This window comes from Arachis duranensis, chromosome 10 (genome assembly GCF_000817695.3).
Source record: "Arachis duranensis cultivar V14167 chromosome 10, aradu.V14167.gnm2.J7QH, whole genome shotgun sequence".
Lineage (NCBI taxonomy): Eukaryota > Viridiplantae > Streptophyta > Magnoliopsida > Fabales > Fabaceae > Arachis > Arachis duranensis.
In genome coordinates this window covers 66,537,947-66,549,416 of record NC_029781.3, presented here as the reverse complement: position 1 = coordinate 66,549,416, position 11,470 = coordinate 66,537,947, and the positions used below count along the sequence as shown (strand labels likewise).

General features: G+C 37.0%; 1 protein-coding gene across 1 annotated transcript in view; it reads left to right on the top strand.

Annotated features, from left to right (window-relative positions):
• Positions 1-10,689, top strand: part of LOC107470081 (uncharacterized) — a 63,664-nt gene extending 52,975 nt beyond the window's left edge. Inside the window, exons 4-5 of the mRNA XM_052255501.1 lie at positions 10,275-10,352; positions 10,556-10,689. Coding sequence (XP_052111461.1) covers positions 10,275-10,352; positions 10,556-10,689 — 212 coding nt within the window. The remainder of the gene's footprint in view (positions 1-10,274; positions 10,353-10,555) is intronic.
• The last annotated feature ends 781 nt before the right edge of the window (positions 10,690-11,470 follow it).

Below are 11,470 nucleotides of genomic sequence, written 5' to 3'. Positions count from 1 at the left end.
GATTGAATGACTGTGACGAGCTTCAAACTCCTGAAGGCTGGGCGTGATGACAAGCGCAAAAGAATCAAGGGATTCTATTCCAACCTGATTGAGAACCGACAGATGATTAGCCGTGCTGTGACAGAGCATAGGAACGTTTTCACTGAGAGGATGGGATGTAGCCATTGACAACGGTGATGCCCTACATACAGCTTGCCATGGAAAGGAGTAGGAAGAATTGGATGACTGTAATAGGAAAGTAGAGATTCAAGAGGAGCACAGCATCTCCATACACTTATCTGAAATTTCCACTATTAATTTACATAAGTATTTCTATCCCTTTTATTTTCTATTTATTTACTAATTTTCAAAACCCAAAACTATTTAATCTGCCTAACTGAGATTTACAAGGTAACCATAGCTTGCTTCATACCAACAATCTCTGTGGGATCGACCCTTACTCACGTAAGGTATTACTTGGACGAACCAGTACACTTGCTGGTTAGTTGAACGGAGTTGTGAATTCAACTGGTGCCACAATAATAATTTCATATAACTTAAAGAATAGTGATCACAATTTCGTCCACCACTAGGAAAGGTCTTCCTAGAATGAGAGTTGCACTCTTGTGCTCCTCCATTTCTAGCACCACAAAGTCAGTGGGAAAGGCAAATGGCCTAACCTTGACAATCATATCTTCAATTACGCCTGATGGGTATTTAATGGAGCCATCAGCAAGTTGGAGACATATCCGAGTTGGTTTAACTTCATCAGTCAACCCAAGCTTTTTGATAGTAGTTGCAAGTATTAGGTTAATACTTGCCCCAAGATCACATAGAGCTTGCTTGGTACAAGTACCTTCTAATGTGCATGATATCATAAAGCTTCCCGGATCTTTAAGCTTCTCAGGTAAGCTTTTCAGAATGACTGCACTGCATTCTTCAGTGTGGTAAAATTTCTCAGTTTCCCTCCAATCCTTCTTATGACTTAAGATCTCTTTCATGAACTTAGCATAAGAGGGTATTTGCTCAAGTGTCTCTGCAAATAGAATCTTTATTTCAAGAGTCCTGAGATAGTCTGCAAAGAGGGCAAATTGCTTATCCTGTTCCGCTTGGCGGAGTTTTTGAGGATAAGGCATTTTGGCTTTGTATTCCTCAACTTTAGTTACTACAAGTTTATTGCCTACAGCCGTGGGTTGAGAATCCTTTTTAGAGGAGCTGATATCAGCAATTGTATGTGTCTGATCTCCCACTGGTGTTTGAATACCAGGGGTGGAAGTTGGAGTGGCGTTAGACGCCAACTCCTTACCTGTTTCTGTCGTCTGAACGCCAGAACTGAGCTTCCTTTGGGCGTTCAACGCCAGTTCCTTGCTTGTTTTTGGCGTTGGACGCCAGAACTGAACATGGGTTGGGCATTCAACGCCAACTTTCCACCCATTTTCTGGCGTTTGAGCGCCAGAATTATTCCTCTCTGGGCTCTGACTGTCCTCAGAGGGATTTTGGGTAGCAGTATGTTCATTTCTTGGCTTCCTGCTGCCTTGAAGTGAGGTATTTAATGTTTTTCCACTTCTTAATTGAACTGCTTGGCATTCTTCTGTTATTTATTTTGATAACTGCTGTTCTGTTTGCTTCAACTGCACTTCCATATTCATATTAGTCATTCTTGTTTCTTGCAATATTTCCTTGAATTTGGCTAACTGTTTTGTTAAAAAATCTAATTGTTGATTGAATTCAGTAGCTTGATCTGCAGGACTGATTTCAGTCGTTACTGTTTTAGCCTCTTCGTTGATGGAAGGTTCACTGCTTAGGTACAGATGCTGATTTCTGGCAACTGTATCAATAAGCTCTTAAGCTTCTTCTATTGTCTTTCTCATGTGTATAGATCCACCAGCTGAGTGGTCTAGAGAAATCTGAGCTCTCTCTGTAAGCTCATAATAGAAGATGTCTAACTGCACCCACTTTGAAAATATTTCAGAGGGGCATTTTCTCAGCATCTCTCTATATCTCTCCCAGGAATCATAAAGGGATTCGTTATCTCCTTGTTTAAAGCCTTGGATGCTCAGCCTTAGCTGTGTCATCCGTTTTGGAGGGAAGTATTGATTCAAAAATTTTTCTGACAGCTGTTTCCATGTCTTTATGCTATCCTTAGGTTGGTTATTTAACCACCTCTTGGCTTGGTCTTTTACAGCAAATGGAAATAGTAATAACCTGTAGACATCCTGATCTACTTCCTTATCATGTACTGTGTCAATAATTTGTAAAAATTATGCCAGAAACTCTGTAGGTTCTTCCTGTGGAAGACCGGAATACTGGCATCTTTGTTGTACCATGATAATGAGCTGAGGATTCAACTCAAAACTACTAACTCCGATGGAGGGTATACAGATACTACTCCCAGATGAAGCAGTAGTGGGGTTAGTATATGACCCCAGAGTCCTTCTGGACTTTATTAAAAAAAATTTTCGAAATAATAAAATAAAATAAAATAAAATAAAAACTAAAATAAAAATAAAAAAATTAAAAAATATTTTATGAAGATTTTTGAAAAAGTGAGGAGAGAGAAAGTGGTTAGGATATTTTTGAAAAGGATATGATTTGAAAAATTTTGACCAAGTCAACCCAAGTAATTCATGAAAAATTAAAGGAAAATATATTTTTTTTGAATTTTATGATGAAAGAGAAAAACACATAAAAGACACAAGACTTAAAATTTTTAGATCTAATGCTCCTTGTTTTCGAAAATTTTGGAGGGAAAACACCAAGGAACACCAAACTTAAAAATTTTAAGATCAAAGCACAAAGAAAACTGAAGAACACCTTGAAGACTCACAAGAACAACAAGAACAAAAGATAGAACACCAAACTTAAAATTTTTGGAAAATCAAAATAAATTTTCAAAAATTAAAGAAAATTAACAAAAGAACACCAAACTTAAAGTTTGGCACAAGATTTAATCAAAGAAAAATTATTTTTGAAAAAGTTTTTAAAAAGAAGATACCCAATTGCCAAGAACATAAGCCAACGCTCTAGCCAACTGGGCTATAAATTTAACGTGTTTTAAAAAGGTATTTAATAAATAAAAAATTTTTGAAAACTAAAAATTTGAAAAAGCACAAGAGAAACAGGAAAAGACACAAAACAAGACAAACCAAAGATCAAACAAGAAAAATTGACAAAAACAATTTGAAGATCAAGGAAGAATAATAACACGCAATTCGAAAAATTGAGAGACAAAGAAAAGTATGCAATTGACACCAAACTTAGAACATGACACTAAACTCATAAAAAAACAAAAATTCAATTAAAGAAAAATAATATTTTTGAAAAACTTTTAAAAGGAATAATAGAAGATGTAATCCTAGTGACTCTAAACCAAAAAGACAAATTTTTCCTAATCTAAGTAACAAGAATCACCGTCAGTTGTTCAAACTCAAACAATCCCCGACAACGGCGCCAAAAACTTGGTGCACGAAAATTACTTCACACTTTGTAATTCCGCACAACTAACCAGCAAGTGCACTGGGTCATCCAAGTAATACCTTACGTGAGTAAGGGTCGAATCCTACGGAGATTGTTGGCTTGAAGCAAGCTATGGTTATCTTATTATTCTTAGTCAGGATACCAATAGGGTTCTTTAATTTCGATTGTAAAAAGAATGAAAGGGCATAAAATAAATAATTGTTACGCAATAATGGAGAATATGTTGGAGTTTTGGACATGCTTTGTCTTATGAATTCCTGCAACATAATGCTTTCTCACTTTCATACATGCAAGGCTCCTTCCATGGCAAGCTGTATGTAGGGCATCACCGTTGTCAATGGCTACTTTCCATCCTCTCAGTGAAAATGGTCCAAATGCTCTGTCCCAGCATGGCTAATCATCTGTCGGTTCTCGATCATGTCGTAATAAGATCCATTGATCCTTTTGCGTCTATCACTACGCCCAACACTCGTGAGTTTGAAGCTTGTCACAGTCATCCAATCCCAGAATCCTACTCGGAATACCACAGATAAAGTATAGACTTTTCGGATTCTCAAGGATGCTGCCAATGGATTCTGGCTTATACCACGAAAATTCTAATTAAGGAATCTAAGAGATACTCATTCAATCTAATGTAGAATGAAGGTGGTTGTCAAGCACACGTTCATGGATTGAGGAAGGTGATGAGTGTCACGGATCATCACCTTCTTCATGGTGAAGCGCGAATGAACATCTTAGATAGGAACAAGCGTGTTTGAATGGGAAAACAGAGATAATTGTATTAATTCATCGAGACGCTGCAGAGCTCCTCACCCCCAACAATGGAGTTTAGAGACTCAAGCCGTCAAAGAGTATAAAATTTAGATCTAAAAATGTCATGAGATACAAAATAAGTCTCTAAAAGTTGTTTAAATACTAAACTAGTAACCTAGTTTTACAGAAAATGAGTAAACTAAGATGGATAGTGCAGAAATCCACTTCTGGGGCCCACTTGGTGTGTGCTGGGGACATAAGCTTCTCACGTGCCTGGGCTATTTCTGGAGTTGAACGCCAGGTTGTAACCTGTTTCTGGCGCTGAACTCCAACTTGCAACCTATTTCTGGCGCTGAACACCAGAATGCAACATGGAACTGGCGTTAAACGCCAGTTTACGTCATTTATCTTCGTGAAAAGTATGAACTATTATATATTACTGGAAAGCCCTGGATGTCTACTTTCTAACCCAATCGAGAGCGCTCCAATTGGACTTCTGTAGCTCTAAAAAATTTATTCCAAGTGCAGGGAGGTCAGAATCCAACAGCATCAGTAGTTCCTTTTTCAACCTGAATCAGATTTTTGCTCAGCTCCCTCAATTTCAGCCAAAAAATACTTGAAATCACAGAAAAACACACAAACTCAAAGTAAAGTCCAGAAATATGATTTTTGCCTAAAAACTAATAAAAATCTACTAAAAGCTAACTAAAACATACTAAAATATACATGAAATTACCCCCAAAAAGCGTATAAAATATCCGCTCATCAAGGACCATCAAAAACTATTCAGAATGCTGCAACCATTGAAGATTCTACATCAGAAGTAAGGAAGAGTAATTATCAGTTTTGTATTAGATTGTTAAGGACTAGAGGAGAAGATGGAGCTTCATAGAGCCCTAAATACTACCGTATTGATAAAAACTGGAACATCGAATGTCTTAGTTACTGAATTGGACAGCCGAGGTAAAGGAAAAGAAGTTACACAAATCTGAATTAGAATTCTCACTATGGAAGCCGATAAAAGAATTAGGCAGATCTAAGAGGAAGACTTATCAAGTGGAAAGGAAGAAGATACCTATTTCTGAAAATCACTTCAATGAACTAGAATCGGGTAAGCAATCAAAAACTAAGAAGTTAAATCCCTATTACATTGGGCCGTTAGGAATCCTGAAGGAAATTGGACCAATGGCATGTAGGATCGCTTTACCACCACATCTATCGAACTTGTATGATGTGCTTCACATATCGCAACTTCATAAATACACTTTCGATCCTAATCATGTTCTAGAACCAGAAACAGTTCAAGTGGAAGAAGATCGGACGCCTCCAATAGTCCAATTAGGATCTATGACACCAACATTAAGCGTTTACGCAGAAAAAAAGTTTCTCGAATGGAGATAGCGTGGAGTCGGGCTGGTACTAAAGAGTATATCCAGAGCATAAGTCAGATATGCGGAAGGGAAACCCACACCTCTTTTCAGATAACACTCTCTGAATTTTGAGGATAAAATTCCTAATTAGGTGGGTATGATGTAAACTCCGCTAAAATTGGTAAATAATTAGTCAACGAATTGATTTTTAAATAGGAAAATTAGAAATGCAAAACTAATATCAAAATAGGGTAGAGCTCGTCAAAACGAGAATTTTGACACCAATTTCAAAAAATTTGGCCTAAGATTGGGCCGAATGGGCCGAACCAGTCGAACCGGACCCGAACTGGGCCCGTGGGCCCAACCAACTCACTATATATAGTGAGCTGAAGCTCATTTCATTCTATTCAGCATGCAGAACAAGCTGGGCAGCAACCTAAATGGGGAAGAATATGTTGAAGATTCCAAAACCCTTTCTTTCATTAAAATCCACATAACTTCTCGCTCCGAGTTCCGATCGTCGCACCGTTTGCGGCTACGCGTTTGTAGCATTAAGCTCTACAAAGCCCATAGCATTGAAAGGTAAGAAAACCACGTTTTCTTCCTCAATTTCCCTATTTCCAGTTCTGAATTTATTGGGCTTTGGTGTTGAGATTTTGTATAATTTGGTGTTTCAAGCTCAAGTTAGCTTCCGGGACTTATGGGCTCAAGCTATTGAGCATATGGGTATGGTAAGGACACCCTAACCCTAGCTCAATCTTGTATTCATAATGAAAAACTGAATTGGAACATATATTTGTGTATTAGGTGTAGTTTAAGAGGGTGTTTATGCATTGGACTTGAATTTGGATTACTTGGAGCTTTGCTGGTGACAAGGCTTGCTTTGGGGCTGTTTGAATGAGCTTGGAGAGACTGTGATTTGTGTTGAGAGACTGCCTTGGGTGAATTAAGTGATTGGCGATGGTATGGTTTAAGTTTCGCACGTTTAATATTTACGGTGTTGTGAAAACGTAGGTTAGAATAACCATATGATAAGTTGAATTGTTTGTTGTATTTAATGATTAGCCTTGTAATGTTGTTGGAATAGATTTGTTGGTGGATATATATTGGAATTATGAGGTGTGGAAGTTATTAATGGTGTGCTCTTATATTTATTTATGATGGATTAGGATTGGTGTTTGTTAATAAGAATGTAGAGTTGTATTGTGGTGGTATTGCATATGCTGTAACTAATTATGTAATGATTGGAATTGTATGAGACTAAGTTTGGCCTAAACTTTGGAATATAAGGAACTAAACTGAAAAATTTGGGTCCTTTTCGTTAAATATACAATTTATGGCAAATTTTTAAAGTTAGGTAGTTAAATCTGTCCAGCAGCAGAAAAGGTCAGACAGGGCAGCAACTTTTTTGTCTTGCTGCGACTTCTACGAGTTGAGTTTTGGAACAAATCCGATTTTTTTGTAAAATTTGATTAATTTTCTTTATTGTTCTAAAACTTCGGAATTTTAAGAGTGGAGGATTTGGAGTCGTGAATTTTTGAATATTGGTGGTCAAAGCTGAAAAGAAACAGATTTCAGCAAGTTATGCACCAACTTCCAATGCTTGTAACTCTTAGAATTGAATAGAAATTGTGTTGAAACCAAGACACACTTGTTCCTGGATGAGCTAGGAGTTTCCAAACCAAAATTTAGCTTAATTGGAGTTTTGTAATAAAAGTTCTTCAAATTGAAAGTTACTAAGCTTGTTGGTTTCTAAAACAGATTTTGACTCATTTTTACTTAATTTCCAGGTAATGTAACTTCTTCATTAAAAATGGTATTAACTCAAAACCAATTGAGAAAGAAACCTAGATGAGTAAAATTTAACTACATTAATTTTTAAAGTCATTGGATTTAACTTGGATTTTATATTGAATTTTGAATATCACATGTTGCTGCTGTTTTTCTGGTTTTATGTATTGCAAAGCAGCCACGATTTTTCCTTTATTCCTGAGGCTAGAGAAATCAGAAAATTATGATCTTTAGTTTCTTAGAAAGCTTATTTCAAGATGAACTTCTGAACATAAAGTTTGCACAATTCCGAGTTCATTTTTATATTAAAAACAGAAAAGAAAATAATGTGTCGAGGATGTCTTAGTGATAGTCATGGGTTCGAGAAGTTAAAGTTTAATCTTCGTGTGATGTGATTGATTTAATGTTAGAGTTGGGTTGATTTTAAGATTATTTGATATTAAAGAGGTTGAGAAGAGTTTGATAAATGGTTTGTTCGGGACCCGGAAAGAGTAAACGTGATGAATTATAAGAGAATGATGTGAAAGCTAAATGAATACATGTTGTTATGGCTATAAAGAACGAATGTAAGAAAATGATGATGATAAATGATGAGATTTGGGAATGACTGTGTGTGGTCGAAATGGTTGATATGGGAAGTTGAGGACGGACGTTCCCTCTCTTGTCGTGATGCAGATGTGGGGAAGGTGGAAAGACACTCTCCTTCGTATTGTTTACCCCACATTCTTCTCTAGTTGCAAGGTGGAAAGGCACACTCCTTCGATGTAGAAAGGCACTCTCCTTCGTTTATGATCCTCCTAGAGATGCGCAACATAGAGACCAATGTCTGGGTTAGCTACCAGATGTGTCGGGTTCTGGCAAAATAACCGACACATTAGCTCACGGCCAGTAGGATAGACATTCATCATATATATATGTGTGCTTTATTTGCTATGCCTTAATTGGGAATGCCTAATTGATATATATCACCTGCTACTTGTATATTTGCTACTTGTATTTTCTGTTCATTACTTGTGCTTGACCTTGTTTGGTTGTTTGTTCCTGTTTCATTATGGATGATAGAGGGATGGAGAAAATGGAGAAATGGTTTGGTGATAGGTGTGGATTGAAATTGAGTAAGTTAGGTAGATTTAGAATACCTACCCCTGTTTATGATTTTTGTTTAGTAATTAGGTTGGATAATTGAATAACGATGTTCTAGGATTGCCTATGGCATTCTCAGGACCTTATTTATTATACGCGTGGTACTTTTACCATGCTGAGAACCTCTGGTTCTCATTCCATATTGTATTATTGTTTTTCAGATGCAGGTCGAGAGGCTCCTCGCTAGGCGTCTGGATCTTGGGAAGCGAAGTAGTCCTTGGGTGTATTTTGGTTTTCTATTTGTATATATGTATATATGTATTTAGCTTATTCTCCAAGTAACTTATGTATGCTGCTCCTCTTAGAGGTTCAAGGAGAGATAGGAGTTTACTTTGGTATTTTGGTGTATTTTGGGGATACCTATGTATGTTCATACGTGTATATATATATTACTATTCTTAGAAGTCATAATACCTTACTATCTCAGTCTTATGACTTAAGCATAAGATTAAGTATGGTAGGGTGTTACAGCATCCAAGATGGCGTTTAACTCCAAGAAGAGCCTATGCACGTGAAAGCTTCAAAGCTCAGCCCAAACACACACCAAGTGGGCCCGGACGTAGATTTCTGCACTATCTGCACTTAGTTACTCATTTTATGTAAACCCTAGTAACTAGTTTAGTATATATAGCACTTTTTACTATTGTATTAGGGAGTCTTTGAACCCTTTTATCGTTTATCATGCCATTAGGGAGGCTGGCCATTCGGCCATGCCTAGACCATTTGTTCTTATGTATTTTCCAACGGTGGAGTTTCTACACCTCATAGATTAAGGTGAGAAGCTCTGCTGTTTCTCATGAATTAATGTAAGTACTATTGTTTTTCTTTCAATTCACGCCTACTTCTTCTCCAAGATATACTCTCGTACTTAATTCAGTTAAGTCAAAATGAAGGGGTGACCCGTGACAATCACCCATTATCTTCATTACTCGCTTAGCCAAGATCCGCGTGCCTGACAACCACAAGTGGTCTACATGATGTTCAACGTAGTCATTGGACGACAGTCGGAGTATATTCTCTTGGGTCTCTGATCCGCGATTTGCATTATCTTTTCTGACAACAGAGCATCTGAATCTAAGATTATAACCTTCGTGGTATAGGCTAGAAACAATTGGCAGCATTCCTAAGATCCGAAAAGTCTAAACCTTGTATGTGGTATTCCAAGTAGGATCTAGGACGGGATGACTTTGACGAGCTTCAAACTCGCGACTGTTGGACACAGTGATAGTGTGCAACAGGATCAAGGGATCCTATTCTGACACAAGTGAGAACCGACAGATGATTAGTCTTGCGGTAGCTGTGCTTGGTATTTCTCATCCGAGACGAGAAATTCGATAGTTGATTAACCGTACAGAAATTGTAGCCAGACCATTTTCACTGAGAGGATCATACAGCTTGCCATGGAAGGAAGGACGCATGATTGGATGAAGGCAATAGGAAAGCAGAGGTTCAGAAGCAACAAAGCATCTCCAAACGCTTATCTGAAATTCCCACCAATGAATTACATAAGTATCTCTATGTTATTTTCTATTTTATTTATCCTTTAATTATTAAACTCTTATAACCATTTGAATCCGCCTGACTGAGATTTACAAGATGACCATAGCTTGCTTCAAGCTGACAATCTCTATGGGATCAATCCTTACTCGCGTAATGTTTATTACTTGGATGACCCAGTGCACTTGCTGGTTAGTTGTGCGGAATTGTGAAAAGTGTGATCACAATTTCGTGCACCAATTAATAGATTGTTTCCCTTTTAAGTGCCAGGATCACTACGTTGGCGAGCTAGGAACATGATTCTAGAATCAGTTTTTGGAGCAGCATTTTGCTTTCCTCTTGGTAACATAGCTATATTTCTTGATACTTTGTCAGCTCAGATTGTTGATGTGACTTTTGCAGATGCATAAGTTTCATATATAATATGTTGTGGAATATAATGCTGATAGAAGCATCACTTGATGCTCAATCTGGTAGCAATCTCTCATATTCAACCAAGTTTTCACTATATTTGTTGAAAGTCTTGTCTCATGATACGTTGGCAGGTTGGCTCCATTTGAAGCTGATAGAAAAAGCTAATGAAGGGAATCAAGCTGCAAATCAAAACTTAGATAAGAGAGACATAAAAAGTGGTGTTAGTGCTGAAATCGAAAGGCTTGAAAGCAATTTACACAAATAAAAGCTATTTGGCTACACAGAGGCATGCCTTCTTGTTTCTATTTTTCAGGGTGGTCAAGTAATCATGCAATGGAGGATGTGGCACCACTGGGAATGGCATTGATGTCCACTTAATAGGAGAAAAAGTTGTATTAATTAAATAATTCCGTTGACCAAGTTGAGTCATACAGTTCTTCCATATGAAATTATGATGCTATTATTAGTTTGTTATTATGTTTTTAGTCTTGTTACTATGACTTATGAGGCTATTGTGGTATGAATATCGTCTATTGCAGTGTCAATAGTATCTTGGGTCAGCCTCTAAGCTCCTAGTTTCTACCGTGTCTTGAGGCAAAATCATACGGGTGAAATCTGCAACATTGATGTGGCTATTGACTTGTACAAAAGTTTAAAGTGTTGTGATAAAGATATGGATGACCACGAATATCTTGGGTGGTTATCTTTCTCAATGTTGAAGGAATCTTTTTCAAGACAAAATCAAATTAATTGAGAGTTGAAAATGAAGTGCTCGTACATGTATAAATAGTGATAGTATGGCATGAGTATTAGACACACAGCAATAAAAACATTCCATTCTCTCTCATTTACTATAATATTCTTCTCTGCTAATAAACTCTCTCTATTTTATCTCTCTGTGGTTTTAAGCTATAATATTAGTAAATAGATAAATTGCTTATATTATAGTGAGATAAGAGCATATTTATATTTCTCTATTTTATATTCCTTATTTATTTATTTCACAACACATTATCAGTACGAGACTCTGATCAAATTTTTAGAAG